Source organism: Nothobranchius furzeri, chromosome 3 (genome assembly GCF_043380555.1).
Source record: "Nothobranchius furzeri strain GRZ-AD chromosome 3, NfurGRZ-RIMD1, whole genome shotgun sequence".
NCBI lineage: Eukaryota > Metazoa > Chordata > Actinopteri > Cyprinodontiformes > Nothobranchiidae > Nothobranchius > Nothobranchius furzeri.
This window is the reverse complement of record NC_091743.1, coordinates 1,175,001-1,195,860: the sequence shown is the minus strand read 5'-3', so window position 1 is coordinate 1,195,860 and position 20,860 is coordinate 1,175,001. Positions and strand designations below refer to the sequence as shown.

Genomic DNA, 20,860 nt, shown 5'->3' with positions numbered 1-20,860 from the left:
CACCGTGTTGACGTATTTAACACGTTTCCTCTACGCTGCAGGAGTTAACGTTTACATCACGGAGTAAAAGTTCGCCAGATACACAGACAGCTGGGGTGATCGGCTCTGAAAAGCCTTGATCACAATTTGCAGATCACGTTTATTTTTCATGGAGATCGGCCGTGGATTCCTCTTCCGTCAGCATTCTATGAATCGAAACTAGGAATCGAAATAAAAAACGTTGAGCGATTTTGGGAAAAATGAACAGTTGGAACCAGTTCAATTCGATGCTCGATGCCAACCCTAGTTATCTCTGATGCTGCCTCACTGAGGAAGAAGAAATCGCATTAGGGAGGATGCTAAAGATTTTGTTTCTAATAGAATTAAATTTTACTTGTGAAAAATCCCATGAAGGCATTGCTGCTGAGGGCTAAGGGAATAGATGGCTCAGAGTAGAGCTGCACGATATTAGGAAAACCTGCGATATTCGATAACAGTGCTTAATATTGCGATATCGATATTACTCACGATAAATGAACAAATACTAAAGTATGCAGTGTTGATGTCGTCTGGCGTGTGACGTCTGCTCTGGGTTCAAAGCAAACAAAAACTAATGCATGAATTCCATTACAACATAACTTTTTTATTGTAAAAACATGCAGCTGCACCCGCTACTGTATTAGCAGCTGCACCCGCTACTGTATTAGCAGCTGCACCTGCTACTGTATTAGCAGCCGCACTCGCTACTGTATTAGCAGCTGCACCTGCTACTGTATTAGCAGCTGTACCTGCTACTGTATTAGCAGCTGTACCCACTACTGTATTAGCAGCTGTACCCGCTACTACATTAGCAGCTGCACTCGCTACTGCATTAGCAGCTGCACCCGCTACTGTATTAGCAGCTGCACCCGCTACTGCATTAGCAGCTGCACCCGCTACTGTATTAGCAGCTGCACCCGCTACTGTATTAGCAGCTGCACCCGCTACTGTATTAGCAGCTGCACCCGCTACTGTATTAGCAGCTGTACCCGCTACTGTATTAGCAGCTGCACCCGCTACTGTATTAGCAGCTGTACCCGCTACTGCATTAGCAGCTGCACCCGCTACTGCATTAGCAGCCGCACCCGCTACTGCATTAGCAGCTGCACCCGCTACTGCATTAGCAGCCGCACCCGCTACTGCATTAGCAGCCGCACCCGCTACTGCATTAGCAGCCGCACCCGCTACTGCATTAGCAGCCGCACCCGCTACTGCATTAGCAGCCGCACCCGCTACTGTATTAGCAGCCGCACCCGCTACTGCATTAGCAGCCGCACCCGCTACTGCATTAGCAGCCGCACCCGCTACTGTATTAGCAGCTGCACCCGCTACTGTATTAGCAGCTGCACCTGCTACTGTATTAGCAGCTGCACCCGCTACTGCATTAGCAGCTGCACCCGCTACTGTATTAGCAGCTGCACCCGCTACTGTATTAGCAGCTGCACCCGCTACTGTATTAGCAGCTGCACCCGCTACTGTATAAGCAGCCGCACCCGCTACTGTATTAGCAGCCGCACCTGCTACTGTATTAGCAGCTGCACCCGCTACTGTATTAGCAGCCGCACACGCTACTGTATAAGCAGCCGCACCCGCTACTGTATTAGCAGCCGCACCCGCTACTGTATTAGCAGCCGCACCCGCTACTGTATTAGCAGCTGCACCCGCTACTGTATTAGCAGCCGCACCTGCTACTGTATTAGCAGCTGCACCCGCTACTGTATAAGCAGCCGCACCCGCTACTGTATTAGCAGCCGCACCTGCTACTGTATTAGCAGCTGCACCCGCTACTGTATTAGCAGCCGCACACGCTACTGTATAAGCAGCCGCACCCGCTACTGTATTAGCAGCCGCACCCGCTACTGTATTAGCAGCTGCACCCGCTACTGTATTAGCAGCTGCACCCGCTACTGTATAAGCAGCCGCACCCGCTACTGTATTAGCAGCCGCACCTGCTACTGTATTAGCAGCTGCACCTGCTACTGTATTAGCAGCCGCACACGCTACTGTATAAGCAGCCGCACCCGCTACTGTATTAGCAGCCGCACCCGCTACTGTATTAGCAGCCGCACCCGCTACTGTATTAGCAGCCGCACCCGCTACTGTATTAGCAGCCGCACCCGCTACTGTATTAGCAGCCGCACCCGCTACTGCATTAGCAGCCGCACCCGCTACTGTATTAGCAGCCGCACCCGCTACTGTATAAGCAGCCGCACCCGCTACTGTATTAGCAGCCGCACCCGCTACTGTATAAGCAGCCGCACCCGCTACTGTATTAGCAGCCGCACCCGCTACTGTATTAGCAGCCGCACCCGCTACTGTATTAGCAGCCGCACCCGCTACTGTATAAGCAGCTGCACCTGCTACTGTATTAGCAGCTGCACCTGCTACTGTATTAGCAGCCGCACCCGCTACTGTATTAGCAGCCGCACCCGCTACTGTATTAGCAGCTGCACTTGCTACTGTATTAGCAGCTACACCTGCTACCGTATAAGCCTACTTCCTGTAGCCATCCTCATAGCTGTAATGACGTAGGTGGCATCATTTCCTTCTCCGTTTTTCTGGCTACAGTAAGTAGCTAAAACAATAGCAAACAAGGTAAAGAACAAGTTTTGTTTTCTGTCTTTAAAAAGAAACACAAATGCAAGTTGAAAAGAGACAGCATGAACATACAGAAGATTCCCGGAGTTTAGTTTAAAAGTACGCGGTTTAGAATTAAACCAGGGAGAACACTTCCTGGTTTAATTACCTTCCTGGTTTTGAAGCCTGATAGTTTTTCTGTCTGTATGATTTCTTCAGGTGGGGGTCATTCTGGTCCAGTGCCTTTTGTTGATCTTCTACACTAGCTGTGTGTTTCTCTTCATCGGTACCTGTGTGTTGGGACTATGCATCAGCAGTGTCTTCCCCTCCATGCTGGCTTTGACAGAGGACATGTTGGATTACAAAGGTAAACACACACACACACACACACAGTAGTAATAAAATCTAATTCATTATTAATTATTGAATCGTTAGAAATTGCCAGCTGATAAATGTCTTCTCCAAAGAAACCAACCGCTTGGTTGAAGTCTTTACATTAACACGATCCTCCTAATCAAACCTATGCTGAGCTTTCTCTGATGAAAAATATTTATAACTTTCATTATACATTTATAACAGTTTGGCTATGGAGGTCTAATTCATCCAAATTTGGTTATAAATATAAAAATAAATGGAATCAATGGTCCAAATGTCGCTCTCACATATAACCTTCCCAAGTATATTAATATAAACTTATTTATCTATCATTTTCAATAGCAGTAATTTAACATAATCCCTATTTTTGAAATTTCTGTTTTAATTATAATCGAATTAATTAGATTCATTTTTGATTTTAAAATTGCTTCCCAAACATTGCGCGACTTGTCCCTGTGACCACAAACAGGTAGCCAGGTTTCCATGGTCACACAGGGCTTTGATCTTGATGTTGACCAATAGGAGTGAAGCGGACTCTTCATCCCCGCCCATTAGGCTTCCCTCCCCTCTTTCCTGTTATTATGAGTCAGAAGGAACGGGAGAAACAATCTGAGGAAAAGAAACAAGATAAAACAGGTAAAAGTAAAAAGACGAGGAGAAAATGCAGAATAAACATTTACAGGAGAAAATAAATAATTATAATATATAACTGACAGTAAATATAGACTTATTAGGAAATACTAACACAATATGAATAAATGAAAATGCTACAAGAAACTAATTATTAAACTATAAATTTGGGGATCAAATAATTAAATAGCAGGGATAATGTTAAATTAATACTGTTGAAAATGGTAAACCAATATTTATTAATACAAATTTCACACACTGGAATGTTGTTGTTTTATTCAATTATAAATCTTGCTCATTAATTACATAATCAAGTACTTTATTTTTATAAATATTACCAAATCTGCAGAGTCGGAGCTCCAGTTATTAATGGAGGTGTGTGTTTTAAAGGTTGTGCAACGACAGTCCTGGTGACGTGCGCCAGCGCCGGAGAGATGTTGCTGCAGCTGCTCGTTGGATCAGTAAGACACATCCTATCTCCTGGGACATACAGGTCAGAGAGGGACATCTGAAAGGGACAGGACAGACTCAAGGGGACATATTTGGGTTTCTGAGTTCCAGGGAGTTACATCTGAATCTGAAGGCTAATACTCTGTATTCTTTCCTGGGCACGTTTACGTGAGTTATACCTTACGTGTGTTTTGGATTTTTTATATTTTTTTATCAACTTGTTAGTCAGGAAAATGTTCTGCTTGTTTGTCCATGGAGTGGGCGGAGCTAAAAACATGCAGCTGCTGGAAGGTGCCTTGGTTGTTTTTGGCTTCAGCTTCTTCATCATGTCCTACATATAGTTCTTGGTCTCACTCATGTTTCGATGCCGTGGGACCAACAGCAACGTAGCAGGTAACTGCTCCACTCGCTGAGCCACAGCCATTTGGGTCCAACAGAAATAAGCTGAGCGTGAGGATCCATGACCAGCATCTTATGGGCCATTCCCATCTGTACCGGGTCGGCCCAGGCCAGGTAGCGTAGGTTGTTTACATATCTGGGTGGCCTGGTATATTTCCGGGCCAGCCAAGGCTCATTCTCAGCCCTCTTCTGGAGGGGGTCTGCTTCAGGCCGACCAGGGCCAACACACCCACTGCTGACAGCAAATTCACACCTTCCATTAGAGCAAGCCTCTGATTGGTGGGTAGAATCAGCCCACATGGGCTTAAGACAAGGATGTGTGGAATCAACTGGACCAGGCTGGGGCGACCGGGGCTACCCGGCCCGGGCCGACCCGGTACAGATGGGAATGGCCCATATGTGTCAGATCGACTGATCCAACAGGCAGCAGGAGCATCAGAGAGCAGGGCTCGTGTTTCAGCTAAAGGTTAGGAGGCAAAGAGTGGAAGCAGTACCCAGAATAAAGCCTTGTTTCAAGGAAAATGATGCTGTTTACTACACAACATGTAGGCAGATCTACCGCGGCAGCAGAGAAAGCCTCCAGTTAGCTGTGGACATGGGCGTCGCACCCGTGGGGCATGTGGGGGATTCAACACCCACACTTTTCTTATTGAGATGGTTCAACACCCACACTTTTCTTATTGAGATGGTTCAACACCCACACGTTTCTTATTGAGATGGTTCAACGCCCACACTTTTCTTATTGAGATGGTTCAACGCCCACACTTGTCTTATTTCTCTCCTGTTGCTCTGACACAACCGGCTTTCAACCAATCGATTTGCTTCCCACCATAAATCCCGCCTGTTTGGTCATTGTCCAACATTCATAATAACGTAACACTGGAGTCTACTTATCTGTCTCGCTCACAGATGTTACACAGATTGTTCTTGAAAATAACTTGAACTGCAGGTAGTGTTGGATGTCTTGCTTTTGGATTCATCCAGTGTGATGATTACAGCTGTGGAGATGCTTTTTTAAATAATACACTTTTATCTCACCTACTCCGTTACCACAGCTCATAGGAAACAGGTTTTCACTTCTGCGAGGTGTTTGGTGAATCTTACCTCCCCTGTTGTTTTGTTTTTCAATCCAAAGAATGTACAGCTAAATTCTTCATTTTGCAAGTAATGTACTTTATAGGTCATAGCTTGAGCTGTGTCTAATTTTAGGGTTCAAACTGGAGGAAATAACACAATAAGTTTTCATTTTTGGAGATGTGTAATGTACTCAGGTCATTCATCAATGTGTTATCATTAGTAATTCATAAATCAGACTGCATCATTTGCATGTTGGTTAACCCCTGGTTAATGATTAAGTTGTTTCCTAAAGTGTTGTTGATTTGTCTTTTAATGTCTTTTAGTGTCCTGCTATTCATAATCACCACCACCATTCTCTACTAGTGACTACGCTGTTTAATGTTACATTCATATTACGTTCTTATAAAACAGGAAGTAAATGTAACAAACCATTTGATGGCGTTGTTAAAATAAAACCAATAGCATGTCCACACTTTAATGGCTATATTCCTGTAACCACGAGGTCTTTTTCATTACTTTTGGACTCATTATAAAGGGAATTCTTGTGGGATTTGTTCAGATGTGTGAATATTAGAATATGTGTTGCTGATGAAGTGTAAATGGACAAGGAACATTGTAAAAAAGTTGATTATTTTTCTTTTGATTATTTTGCCTGAAATGGTTGATTTCAGGATGAATACCTCTTTGGAAAAATGCATCAGTAGTTTTGAATTTCACCGAATTTACAATTTTACATCTTGACATTAGCTGTACAAGGTCTGAGTTTGATAAAGTGAAGAACAACAATTTTCAGAGGTTTGTAATATATGCACACTGACGGCGAGGTCTCACATGCCACAGTGGGCCACTTGTAAGAGGAATAGTTGAACGCTTCTTCTATGGAATAGTTTTTGTTGTCCAACTTTAAAATCAGCTTTGTTAACATTCAGTGACAAATAAAGTTTGTCGAAACTGCCCCGCCGCTACCTGAGTACACCTGTGCCCTGGTGGACTGGGCTGGAACTGCAGTTTATTCAGGAGAGTCTCTCCGGACCCCACCGTTGGATTATTGGAGCCGGTCCGGTTAGTTAGGAAACCTCTGAGCCAATAGAATCGCTAGCTTTTGACTTTTTTAGGCTAGTTTTTTGGGATTTGGCGCCGGATGGATGCAAGCTAAAACAGCCACGACTCAGCTTAGTGTGGTGTTGTGAAGATGGATTACACAAAGGGATTGGACTGCTTTCACTATAACATGGATTGTGACCATGAATCAACAAAGGTAAGACTGAATTTACGCTTTTCACGTCATGAAGCGAGCTGTGGTTGGTTAGCTGCTGGCTCTGTGAACTTTGCACGTAGAGTGCATGAATATTGTTGGAAAGAGGAGAGCCTGGGCTTTCATTTAAGCGGCGGATTCTGTGGATAGGATATTGGATTGTCGCTACTGTGTGTTTTTCTCTAAATGCGTGTTTAGTGTCTTTTTACCTCCTTCTGATTTAACAGCTTATTGTTGAATTGGGTGTTGTTGATGGAGAAAACTCGGGTTCTGTTTGGAAGATCAGTTCTTCCCGTTCTGCATGTGTGCGGTTTATACATCGGTGAATATTAAGCATGTTTTTGGAAGGACTTTGTTACTGTGAATTATGCGCGGACCCGTTACTGGATTGAGGCTGAGTTTCAATTTACAACTGATGACGTCCACAGACAACATCCCCCACACTGTTGAAAAGCGTGCAGCGCGCCTGCCTGTGGAGCAAACAATCAAATTGGGTTTTGGTTTCAGTAAAAGTTACAGAAACGTTACGTTTTGGTTAAGCCTCTTTATGGATTCGTTTACGCATGGTGTGAACAAATGTAGAGCAGAATCTGTGCCCCTGGTCACCCCAGGGAAAACCAGCGTTCTTTAACCATGAATGCATCTTATTTAATGAAGACATACAGGTGAGACTCAAAAAAATTAGAATATGCCTGTGATCCAGCTCAGACTGAGGGAAAGGCTCAGGAACCATCAGCAGGTGTTCTGGATTCATCAGCTAATCAGAGGGTGACACTTTCAGTCTAGAATATTGAACCTTTTCACAATATTCTAATAGTCTGAGATGTTGAATGTGGGTTTTCATCAGCGGTAAGCCAGAATTATCACACTTATAACAAATAAAGATTTTAAATTTAGCATGGAATGAGTCTGTCTCATGTGTTAGTTTCACCTTTTAAGTTGAATTACTGGCATGAATGAATGTTTGTACCAGATTCTAATTGATCAAGTTTCACCTGTGCACGTAAAACTCTAAAAGTTATACATTTAATGAGCAAATAAAATATTCAGAATAAAAAAATATTGATGTTGCTGCTGCTAAACAGTTTTAAAACAAAGTTTCTAGTTTTTTGGGACATTTTTGTAAAGAGACAGGCACATAAAGCCGTTCTGAAATTCTAAAATAAATCTTGAAGGAACATATCAAGGAACTTTTTCAAATGTCGTTTTCCAAAATGTTTGTTTCTCTCAAATTTGATGTAAGTGTGTTGGACATGGGAAGGCCTCCGTTCTCCACTCGTGGGACCAAGGCTTTGCATTGGTAGCGTCCATCAGACAGAGCATCTCCAGAAGAAGAGAGCCTGCTGGTTTCAAGCTCTGAATCACCCCGTGTTGTACGGACAGAGATACAGGCAGAAAATACTCCAACAAAGCAGGAACCAAGATAGAAGGATCGTGTGGGGGCAGCACTCGCACTCCGAACATTGTCCGAGAAGAAATGCAAGTTTGTTACAGGTGTCGCCCGAAAACTTTATGGATTCAGAACCATTTAAATAGAGTCGAGAGTATTAAAAAGATTATGAGGGTTCCGAAAGTCTGATATGATGTCCAAGTAGAACTTTACCCAGGTCCGTTTGACAGCTGTTTGGTAGAACATCCATCTCAATGTTCAGAAATGCATCTGCAGTGGCTCAAGGACAACAGATTCGACTGATCAGAGAGAGCACCTTAGGAAGCATCTTCTTGTGTGGCATTTGGTGAGACCTTTTAGAGGCCGACTTTCATTTATCTATAAAAATACTCACATCTGTGCAGAAGGTTTATCTCAACAACATGGCTGCCAGCTGTAACAGCTGTCATCGACAAAGCTGACAGTGACAGAGAAATTAGTAGCCAAGCCTGCTGTCAAGACTGTAAACGAGGCTGCTTATGTTTAATGGATATCGTCGATCGTTTAAGAAGTGAAACCCAGAAGAAAAACAGGCTGAGAGTTGGTTTCGCCTCCGCCCAAGCCAAACATTTTTCGCTGGTGCAGCTGTCTGGGTTGGCTGCCTTTCCTGGACAAAGGTTATCCGGGCCGGTCCCGGACGACATTGCTTCCATGCTGCCCCTGCCCTGGCTTGGTTCAAATGGTGGCCAAGTCTTACTGGGAGTAAGTCCTGATATCCCAGAGATGTGGGCGGGTGGTGCAGGATTGTGTTGCGCGGATGGTCCCATGCCCAGGGTGAATGTTTCTGCTTGCGCTGACCATTAGAAATGTATTGGGGCCAGACCAAAGGCTCCCATCAACAGCTCTGATCTGTTCCACTTCTGGGTTTTCTCCACTCTGACCTGAAGTGGTCTGAGGCACAAAAAAGATGGAATGATGGGATGGAACTACATGCTCCCAATCTCTCCAACCGTTTTGCGGTGTCATCAGAGATGGCTGAACCTCCACCATCCTGTTGTCTAGCCCCGGCTGTACCGCTGCCTGCAGCCTCTGCCAATCAGCACTCTATTAGCCAACTGCAACAAAAGAAGGCTCCCTCCAGGTCTGCCAATTCCAACTTTATATCACCGGACGGGATTTTTGTTCCTTCTGAATAAATTGACGTCACACGAGCCACAGCATCTGACCTATCCCCCTCGATTGCTGTTTGCACCAACCGTTGTCATTATTGGTGGCTGTTGGAGCTATTTGGGTTACTTACAGTTGTTGGGTTATTTATTGGGTTTAGTTGTTGGTTAATGATGATGTTATTTATTTTTGTTTTGCTTGTGAGAATCAGCCTGGAAGAAAAGAGGTGTTTTGTTTGGGTTAGGGTTAGGGTTTGCGTGCACTGGGATGGGCCTATAGTTTTTTTTACCAGAGCAGGAAAAGCAGCTGTATACAGTACTTTCCAAGTTGGATGAATAAACACCAAAAATATTCAACAGTTAAGATTGTTTGGACATTGGACTTCTTTTGCCTACGTACAAGGCATCACTTCAGTGCAGCAGTGGCTTGGATTTAAAACCCTAAGGAAATTGGTTGGACAAACAAGGAATCGCCACTACAGTGGCTATTATTAGAAATGTGCATTTCTCCAATGCCACCCCACTGTGTTTTCCAGGGGTAGCAGTCCCTGTTATTTTAGATACACTTGTTAATCTACTTCCATCACTTCCTCAATCTATTAAAAGGATAACTATCCATGTGGGTTTCAATGACACCAAGTGCAACCATTCTGAACTGACAAAAAGTGACGTTGGTTTGGTTTTTAATGTTCTTAAACAACGCTGAAAGTCCTTATTTATCGCAGGTCCTATCTCTACCAGCAGTTGTGGAATTTTAGCAGGATTCTTGGGCTTCATTCATGGCTTCAGTCTACCTGCAGAGTGCAAAACTTTGTTTTGATTGATAACTTTAACTTGTTCTGAACAATGAGCAAACCATTCATTTTAAAAGACTTTTTAGAACACAGACTTGATTTCTTTGGAATTGTGGAAAGTTGGGTCCCTCTGGATGCTTTCTGAATTATTACCCAATGATTTTATGTGTTTTAATGTAAAGGGTGGTGGGTTGCTCTGTGTTGTTGGGGGTTGTCTTAACTGTAGACAACTGTTCTCCGGCACTTGTTGACAGCTTTGAATTGTGCTAAACTGACTTTGGCATAGCCTCTAGATTCCTAGGATTTCTTATCTACCATCCTCCAAAGTTTAATACTAACATTCTATTTGATTTTGTTGACCTTTTGGCTGTTTTTTAATCTAAATATGATCGTGTTGTCATCCTAGGAGAGTTTAACATTCATGTGTGTTGTCCTGGCATTCCACTTGTCAAGGAATTTTTTGAAATTTTAGATTTTTTTATTGTTTGGATCAGGTCCAACTCATAAGTATGGATACACGTTGGACTTCGTTCTCTTTTTGGCATTCCATCTATGAGTGTTGATGAGGTAGGACAGTTTGCGCTGATCACTGGGCTTTGATGTTTCACTGTATTGGACTTGCTTACACGGTCTAAACTTGCTCCATCTACTTTATCTTGATTTCTGAATGCACAGAAATGTTCTGACCTTGTGGTAGGCAATGGCCAAATTTGTACTCTGCATCAATATGTCCAGAAACATTTTATAGTAAGGTTAACCGGTTATGTGCATCAGTCCTCAACGAGACTGCTCCTTACTATCCAGGTCTGAATCAGAGTGGTGGCACTCTGAAGACATCAGTTATCAGGTGTGACTGTAGGGCTTAAGTACTTAGGGATCTGAAACTTTTAGGTTTGACAAACATACCATACCATACCATACCATTTTATTTATAAAGCGCATTCAACATGGCATTACAACCAGACAAGGCGCTGTACATTAAAAGATTACAGTTAATTAACACGTTCAGAATGACATTTAAAGCATAGTTTATAAGAAAAAATGAAAACAAGAAAATACTCGAACTAACAGTCGTAAAACACTAAAAACACAAAGGAATGTGAAACAACAGATAAAAACATATGAAAGAACCACAGTAATACAGATGTTAATTATTGTGCATTCTATTGTAGAAAGAATGCAGATGTCGAAAGTGGTCCATGATTATGTATTATATGCAAGGTTGAAGTAGTGAGTTTTCATGCGAGATTTAAAAATGCTAATTGTTGGTGCTTGCCTCACTAGTAGTGGTAATGCATTCCACAGCTTGGGAGCACAGACAGAGAAAGCCCTTTCTCCACGGCTTTTCAGACGTGCGTTAGGAAGAGCTAGGAGGAGCTTATCCTCAGACCTGAGAGCACGAGGCGGATTGTAGTAATGGACGAGTTGACACAGATATGGAGGAGCTTGACTGTTCAGGGATTTATAAGTGAGCAGCATGATTTTGAAATTGATCCTGAGATGAACGGGCAACCAGTGGAGAGATTTTAGAATTGGTGTAATGTGCTGTCTTCTGTCAACTCCAGTCAGGAACCTAGCTGCTGAATTCTGGACTAGCTGAAGTCTAGATTGAGCTGCTTTACTGATGCCGTATAAGCAGGAGTTGGAGTAATCCAGCCGTGAAGTGATGAAAGTGTGGACTACTGATTTGAGAAGACGGACACTCAGGATGTGCTTAAGTTTAGAGATACGCCTGAGGTGGTAAAAACATGATTTAACTGTGTTATTGACCTGAGCATCCATCTTCAGAGCCTGGTCTATTTTAACTCCAAGGTTGGAAATTACAGTGGAGACATTAGGTGAGAGATAGTTGAGGTCAGGTTGATGAGTAGCCGGGATGCTGTGAGGATTAAAAACGATTACTTCTGTTTTGGAGTCATTCAGATGGAGGAAGTTATCAGCAAGCCAAAGCTTAACATTATCGATACAACCAGACAGAACTTGCATTGATTGAGTTGGCTTGAATGAAAAGTAGATCTGACAGTCATCAGCGTAAAGATGGTATGAGACAGCGTGCCTTCTGAAAATGGCTCCTAAGGGCAGTATATAGAGGTTAAATAGTAACGGGCCGAGTATTGAACCTTGTGGGACACCCCAACGGAGTGGTTGTGACTCGGATGAACAGCCATCCAACATGACTCTAGCGGACCTGTTATAAAAGTATGACCTGAACCAATCTAGGGCTGAACCAGAAATGCCAGCCCAAGTCTGAAGTCTGGTGATCAAGATGTTATGATCGATCGTGTCAAATGCTGCTGATAGATCCAAAAGTAGCAGAACCACATGGAAACCTGAATCTAAAGCGAGAAAAATGTCATTAAACACCCGAACATGAGCAGTTTCAGTGCTGTGCTGTTTTCTGAAACCAGACTGAAAAATGTCCATTACCTGATTGTCATTTAGATGTGTCAGCATCTGTTCATACACTATTTTCTCAAGGACCTTAGATAAAAACGGTAATTTGGAAATTGGTCGGAGATTAGAGTAATCAGTGGGGTCGAGACCAGGTTTTTTCAAGATTGGCTGAAGAACGGCGTGTTTAAAGGCAGAAGGAACTTCAGCCAATGTCAAGCTACTATTTAAGATGTCTAGCACATTATGGCTAATGAAAGGAAAAACCTCTTTCAGGAGACGAGGTGGGATAACATCTTCTGGGGAGCCAGACGGTTTCATGGCAGCAACAGTTTTTTCTAGATAGGGCAGAGAGATGGGCTGAAAGCTTTGAAGTTGCACATGAGGGGGAATGACTGAATCAGGAACATGGTTGGTTTGGTGAATCTGAGCTCTGATTACACTAATCTTATTTAAGAAAAACTGCAGGATTTGGTTACACAAGTCAGCAGACGCAGAGGAAAATAGTTTTGTAACTGGTGAAAGCACTGCATTCATAGTTTTATATAACACACCTTGATTATTAGAATGTAACAGACCGTGTAACCCCGTGTAGAACATGTAAAAAGGTAATTCAGACACATGGCACTGTGTGCTTCTCCACGTGTGGTTCGAGGATTTACGGAGTTATGCTGTTGTGTAGCATTAGCAAGGCTGTTAACGGAACAGCTCGAGTCCAGGATAAAACTTCCCAACAGGGAAGTTTCTTAAACTGAAAGGGTTGAGGGATTAAGAGATTAAATCTAGGGCCTTTGTGCTGCAGGGCAACATCAGTCTGATCCTGCGCTGATGTCCAACACGCAGGTGTGTTTTCCTCCCTGCAGGTGATCCACAGCCGAGGCAGCTACTCCTTCCTGCTGTGTTCCACAGTAACATCTGTCATCTGCTTCTGCCTGTTCCTGTTGCTCCTCTACACCTGTCGTATCCACAGAAACCATCACTTAGGTAAATTATTGTGTTGTCGGTTTGATGATCTGGTTGGGTCCAGGCTCTGGCTGTTAAACAGTGATTAAACAAGCCATCGTGACCTTTGACCTGCTACCTGAGGCCAGTAGAGTCTCGGATAGTTATTCATCTCACCGTTGACCTCTGGGTGAAACTGCTGAGATGTTTGTTCTTGGAAGATCAGCTGTCTGGAATGTTCTCCGCTTGTGAAACATCTTTCTCTGTATAGCGATGGACTGTAAAGTTATGAAATGACCTTTGACCCTTCTCAGATTGAAGGGCAGCAACTTCCTCTTCAAGGTGACTGATGTCATGTATTCCCTCCTTGTGTGAACACACGCCTGTGTGCTCCAGACATCACCAGCTAGACCTCTACGCCCTAGGATAGAACCTTAGGTTAGATGAAAGAGTGAACACATTATTATGACATTAACTGGTTCAATTGACCCCAGAATATATTTTATGGTGTGTTAATGCATTTTTATTATTTTTGTTTCAAACACATGCTGGCTGTGGGTCCCAGCTGGGCATCTGTTGGCTGAAGTGAACACCACCCACATTTTAACCAATGGCTGTGTTCGATGAGCCAGTTCTGCGCAGATTGGACCAGCATTAGACCGGCGAGCAGTGCATGTCGGTTAGATTCGTGTCCGATTTGACGACGACTTGCCCTGACGTCATGCCTACGTAGGCAACGATAACCTCGTGAGATCAAGGCGGCCGCAGATTTTGGAGCAAGGTGCTGCAGTTGCTCTCCACCGGCTGCAAAACCTAGAGGATGACGGGAAACGCCTGGCTCTCACCTGATCTAAGATCTGATTGGTCCTTATCTTGATCCAAACATCCGGTGGTAGAACATGAAATGTTAGTTGTTCACATGTATTCTGTAAATCATGTTACGTTAATGATGACAACTATATAGGCCATAAAGAGAAATGTGTTTTGTGTTATTTTGTCACACTGAAGCTACAGCTGCTAACCTTTACTTATTATTACAGTCATGTCTCCATATACAACATATGATATCCACAAGCACGCGAGGATGGGTTTCAGCTGCTAACAGGCACCAGAATTAAAATAAATAATTAAACACGTATGAATGCTAACGCGATATCTTCAGCCATCGTCACCCGCGAGCTACACATGTAGGAAATTGTGTCCGACTTAAACGCCGGCTTTCAGCCACGCCCCCTGCTGCTTCCGTCTGCTCTCGTCTGGTTTCCAGGCGAGGCGCTGCTCATCTCGAACACGGCCAGTGTTAAACGTTATTGGGGGTGGGGCTAAGGGTACAGAGCTAACAGGAGCCAAACCTTTCAGAGCTTACAGACATTTTGGCTTTAAGTTTTTTTTTCGTGCATCTGCTTCTACAGCTAACTCGAAGCGTGACTTTGGTCACTGAGGAGCCAAAGTTTACTTTAGCCACTTACACACTAGCATCAGCTCCACTAGCCCGCCCGCCCCAGCCAGGCTGCGTTCGTTCCACACTGCCTTAGAAACGTGGATGTGATCGAGCACATGGGTGGGCTGCGAAGTCACGAGCACATCGGCGAGGAAAATAACGTGGACAAGTCTGCGGAGTCTCCATCATTAAACAAAAGCGGCCTGAGCAGTCTTGCTTTTGAGGACTCAGATACTGCATCCTGCAGCACTGTGTGTGTGTGTGTGTGTGTGTTACACAGCTTCAGTGAGAGGCTTGTTAACTTCATGCTTTTGTTCTTTTTTTAAACACAGAAACAGTTTTGTTTACCTGTTTGTAGCTACAGTTTCGCCGACGGCTGCCGGCTTCTTCAGGCTGACGCTGATGGCTTGTCAACTTGTTCATCGTGCATGCGGGAAGCCCTGCGGGCTGATTCAACGGTCAATCAGAGGCTCCCCTAACGGTAGCGGGGATGTGAATCTAAACCTGAGGCCGAGTCGATTATCTCGATACACAACCAGCGAGGAGATGCGTTAACGACACGATGAAACCCTGAGCTGATACAATCTGACACGATCCATCCCTGCTCACAATTCTTTATTGATTTGAAGATGATTTTCTATTAGATACAATTTATGATGCGCCTCAAAAAATGAAGACGAAGCAGGTGAACAAAGACGTAACCGATGTAACGTGGTTTTCACCGCAGACACACGCATGCAAAGATGCATAGTGATATAGCCGACAGTTGTAACCGACGCACACTGACGCTACCGTCATGAGCCAACCACCGGTTGAGATCGGCGGATCTCTCATCCCTAAATGGTAGTCGTGTTTTTGAGCCAGCCAATCAGTCAGCAGTGGGCGTGTCGGCCCCGTTCGGCTCCAGACAGACACCCCGGAGAAGAGGGCTGGAACGACGTTCGGTTGTGCTCAGGACGATTCTGGTTTACCTAAAAGAGAGCAGTCCCAACCGGGTCCAGGCGGAGTGGAGCCAGTGCAGCTGTGCTGCTGAAAAGCCCAGACTGAAGCAGACGTTACCTCAGACACCTGGTGGTCCAGCACACCGCTAACCAGCATGGATCTGGAATGGTTTAAGAGTTTTACTTCAGATGAAAGACATGAAACCTTTCTCTTTCAGATCCGTCTGGATATGTGGAAAAGGAGAAGCCAGAGACCAGTGGCTCCTGATCGCCACCCCCGAGCATCCAGCCCGAGGCCTGACGCCCGATGACCAGCACGACCAGTACACCCATCAACTGCTGAAAATGCCAGGCCCTTTGTGTGTTGGTACAAGAGGCACACACAGTCAGTCAGATGATTTTAATGATTGGTCTCACTCAACAGCTTGTTGTAAACACTTCCTCTGACCTTTGCACATTGAAGCGCCACTTCAACAAGCAGCTTGTAAACATTTGAAAGCATCAAACAGAAAACTGAACCAAACAAACAGAATCCCCAGTTTTTACATTTTAAGGAAACAAATCTTCAGGAGGTACAGGAGGAGACACCAGAACGTCCAAGAGGACGTCCAGATGGGCTTTGGGATCATTTATAGTCACTATTAAACGTTTAGTACAAACACTAGAGGCTACCTGTATCTGTCTACAGTTCAACTCTAATAAAAGTTTTGTGCCTAATTACTAACTCAGCTTCTGTTTCACATAAACGGTAAAAGATCAGATTCAGCTAGGTCTTGTTTTACCAAACACAAGTGCATCACGCTGTCCTCCCTCTGGGAGAACAGTCCAATACAACAGGAACCCCAAGTTCTGCATCAACACCATAGAAAACGGTTTGGCACAATAAGGCTTCGATTCCTACAAAACACCCGAAACTCAGAGCTACCACGCACAAGAGGCCGGGTCAGCAGACACACCCGTTTGGTCTTTACAAAAATAGAAACGCTTCATGAGATCCTATCGTCTTCACATAAAAATATACAACATGACACAGAGGAGGGCTGAAGGGCTTTCCTCCACACACACACACACACACACACACACACACACACACAGGCTGGTGCACGGGAACACTGCTGTAAGGCACCGTCTCCGTCCGTCCGCGGGCTGAGGGGACGCCACATCCTGGTTAGAAAGTCACACTTTGGTAAAACAAACAGCCGTGTTTCTGTCCACACGTCATGTAAACAGGTGTTTGATGATGGGTCGCATAGACAGGTAGAAGCACCCATGTGCTGTCCTCAGACGTATGGCTTTAACCCAGCTGGCATGTGTGGCCCTCGGCTGGCTGATCGAGGTGCTTCTGTGTTCCTGGAGGCTTCAGAATGAAGAATGCATTCACAGCAGGGAATCATGACTAGCCAGAGGAGGCGAGCACGGAGCTGAAAACATCCCCATTACACTGAGCAGCAGCTGAGAGGACATCGGAGCTCCTCACAGCTAGCTGGTGTGCTGCTCTAGATCTTCAGCTGAGAAGCAGCCATGAAGCCACGATCCAAACGCTGGACCTGAGCTGTCCCCCAGATCAGACCGCTGATCATCTCACGAATGTTGAACATGAGAGTGAAGACTTCAGCGGATATGAGGACATGTCCACCCAGGGTTCAGGTGCAGCTAATGAATGTGTCCACATTCCGGGGCGGCGTCCTGGTGAGGACCGGACGAACGTGGACCGGGTTGGCCAGTTCCTTCGTCCACTGGTAAACTCAAGTGAGCGACTGAATTTGGACGGTCTAGCCTTCATATTTATTCCCGCCCCTACTTCAGTGTATGTCCTGTTGCCTAGCAACCACAACGGTAACAAACAGTAGATGAAACTAATCTTAAGCCTCGTTTATACTTCTGTCAGCAGGTTAGCACTCACATGGTCGGAAACGTTTTCCATCCTGTTGCTGCGTCAGTGTTTCACAGCAATTCTCCACCAGAACAGCAGGGGGCGTGTAAACAAACAGACCTTGAAGGGTTGAATTTAAATCAACATTTTAGATTCTTGTGATTTGTCATTGGTCTTATTTTGTTAGATAAAGTTATTAAAAAAACTTGTGAGTGTTAATCCACTCAACGACCCATGGCTGACGGAGAGCATTTTAAGAGAGAGGGCTTGACCTCGAGGATCAAAACCGTTTGGTACAAAGAAGTCAACGGAGCAAAGGAGACGGCGGCGTCCATCCACCAACGCTGCCGCTTTAGTTGGGCCGACCAATCAGACGCATCTGTCCCTTGCATTTGACGGAGAGTTAAAAATGGGGCTGCGTGCCCGTGGGTGAGCCCTTGCGTTGGCGGGTGATGGCGTGCGTCTCCGTGCCTCTGGAGGAACAAACAAGGCTTTAAGCCTGATTTTTACTTCTCCATCAGTGCCGGTGCAGACACCCAGCGGGGCAAGGGCTCACCGATAAGCTCCCAGAGGCGGACTTAGACACAGAATGTTTGAATATCCATCAGAAAATGACAAGAGACCGCAAGCTTGTGATTGGTCAGGACGCCACTTCCTTTAACTCTGTCAACAGTCCCACCACTGATACTGAGCAGCAGATCCAGAACAGACTAGGGTTGTCGGAGTGAAAATGTAACCTCACGGTTATTGTGACCAAAATTACCACGGTTTTCGGTATTATCACGGTATTTTTTTTTAAACGTGCTACATTTTCACACAATTACATAAACCCTGTATGTCAGGAAATATTGTCCTCAGTTTGTGTCTAAATTTTGCCTAAAATGTGTTATTTTGTAATTATGTTGTTTATTTGTTTACATTTTCCCCTTTAGTCTTTAAAATACCAATATTTGCCCATAACTTCTTAATTTTTGTCTGTTTGATGTCATCATTTAAAAATATTAGATCAGATGATACTCAGTACTCAAGTAGCCTTCTAATCAGATACTTTTTTACTCTTACTTGAGTAATAAACCCTATATCAGGAAAATATTGTCCTCGGTTTGTGTCCTTCCAGTGAGCTTTGCAGATGTGGGAAAATGTCATCAGGCAGTAATCGTTGTTAAATTCATAATTATTCTCGGAGAGAGACCAACTCTTATCGGCCCCTGGGAGCCCCGTAATGCATAGCGTCATTTCAACATGGCGGTGTCCGCGACACGGTTTATATGCAGGTAGCGGCGCTGCGGCTGCTTTATATAGCGACTCGTTGCGTTCTCCCTCAACCCAAATCCTCGGATCACGCATTTTAGCTAAAACGCTAACGTTAGCTTGCCTTGCGTTGACTGTAGAGTTGTGGGTGATGGTCACGCAGATGTGTCATGAGATTTGAAGCGTTGCTGCCTTTCACAGACACTTTTTCTGCACGTGCTGCAAACAGGATAGCCGTCTTCTATCAGCTGTCCCTCGGCATTCTTCAAATATCCAGAAGATGCCCGTACTTCCCACTTTGTCTTCTTTGAGGGATAATAAATGTCCAGAGCGCTGCCGTCTCCTCCTTTGGCCATTATTTCAGCTTTAGCTTCAAGAAAGTTTTGGTTGTAAACAACAAAGTGCGCATGTGCCGCCGGCAACTTCAGCCGATGATACGGTGGCTGGTAAGGGTCACCGCGCCTACACCGCAGCCACGGTAACCCACCGAGATAATATAGTTTTTTAAAAAACAAGACGGTTATTACTATTGTCAACTTTTTTACCGGGGTTTACCGCTACACCGGTTACCGTGACAACCCTAGAACAGACTGAAGAACGCATCACAGAAAAAGTCCAAAAATATGAACATTTATTCACCCGTGGCTGAAGGAGTACAAAGATACGGAGCACACGTTTGGTTTGTGGATGGAAACGACGGGAAACGTGGGGTTAGAGGTGCCGACCGCATGAAGAAGTGCAGGACAGTGAGCGTACTGGTGGCAGGACTACGTCCACAGCTGTCCTGGTGGGGAACTGATCTCAACAGTGACCCAGGTGACGGAGAGGTCCGAGAGCAGAACGTCTGACGGTGTGTGTGGAGCAGATGGAGGAGTGTAAACGAGGCTTTAGCGGTGAGAGAGCACAGCACTCGCCCTACATGAGGATGTTTAAAGAACAAAAGCCCAACAACACAACGGCTTTAGGCTTACACCACCAGATACTGTAATCCCCTCGTTTCTCACACCACTACTGCAAATACAAGAACCTGGTTCAGCCCACGACCCATCCTGGGACAGCCTTCTCTGTGAGGACACACCGGACCGGTCTGACATTCAGCAACCAGCAAGACGCGTTTCAAGTATGCTGGGAATTTGGATGTCCTCGGAAGGACGCAGTCCCTGGATGTGGACACGTGTTCGCTGCTGCTCGTTAACGGACTTCGGTTTGAGGTCAAAGGTCATGGGTCAAAGGCTGCTGGGTGGAATTTCATAACCTTCCTGCCTGAATAACAATGTAACTGTGATCATGTAGAGGTTTTCAAAGTGCAGCAAAGACATTTTGGGGTTTGGACTCGGACCAAGTTTCTCTGTCCAATCAGATCTAAGCTCCGTTTCTCCAATCTGACGTAGTTTAAACGTCTACAGGTTCAATGATCACAGCGTTCTAACGGAAAGCTGCTTCATCAGACCTGAATGATTTGATTTACATCACCATGACGATCTGAATAAACCCACCAGCTGGCACACCTGACACATTTAACTCTGAGCACGACAGCCTGTCCATCTGAAGCAGAACTATCCAGCACCTTTCCTACCACGTCAAACAGTTCCTAAAACCCCATCAGAGCACCCAACTGCCGGCAGAGTGGAGACGCACGAGGAGCTGGAGCCTCCAGGGCGAGGGCTTACGGCATGGCTTTCATTCCCATGTGAGAGAGCTGAAGGCAGAGCAGGCCGCGGTGGCTTTCCGGGTTACAAACACCCAGCTGCGTGCCTTCACTACGGCTCAGAGGAAGCCAGAGGAGACGAATGTGTGGGCGTTATCATCCTGAGGTCCAACAGCACGAGACGAGCTGAACGGGCCAGGGAGTCCATGTTGCAGCTCGCAGACGGACCTGTAGTGTGTCTGAAGCACCAGGCTCCGGGAGGG

General features: G+C 45.0%; 2 protein-coding genes across 11 annotated transcripts in view; one reads left to right on the top strand and one right to left on the bottom strand.

Annotated features, from left to right (window-relative positions):
• The window catches only part of mfsd4aa (major facilitator superfamily domain containing 4Aa), a 33,242-nt gene extending 16,452 nt beyond the window's left edge, over positions 1–16,790 (top strand). For 3 of the 5 annotated variants that reach the window (XM_015940574.3, XM_054735080.2, XM_015940572.3), the window contains exons 7-9: positions 2,815–2,962; positions 3,991–4,061; positions 13,365–13,553. In XM_015940574.3, coding sequence (XP_015796060.3) covers positions 2,815–2,962; positions 3,991–4,061; positions 13,365–13,553 — 408 coding nt within the window. Of the gene's footprint in view, positions 1–2,814; positions 2,963–3,990; positions 4,062–13,364; positions 13,554–16,043 lie in introns of those variants that run through there. The other 2 variants (XM_015940573.3, XM_070549073.1) reach the window with 2 other exon arrangements.
• elk4 (ETS transcription factor ELK4) overlaps positions 11,019–20,860 on the bottom strand; it is a 28,313-nt gene continuing 18,471 nt past the window's right edge. For 5 of the 6 annotated variants that reach the window (XM_054735081.2, XM_015940576.3, XM_015940579.3 and 2 more), the window contains one exon: positions 16,211–20,860. This exon is cut by the window's right edge and continues 111 nt beyond it. Coding sequence is in view for 1 of the 6 variants with exons in the window: in XM_070549075.1 (XP_070405176.1) it covers positions 13,850–13,864 (15 nt within the window). In the remaining 5 variants the exon portion in view is untranslated. Of the gene's footprint in view, positions 13,865–16,210 lie in introns of those variants that run through there. The other variant, XM_070549075.1, reaches the window with a different exon arrangement.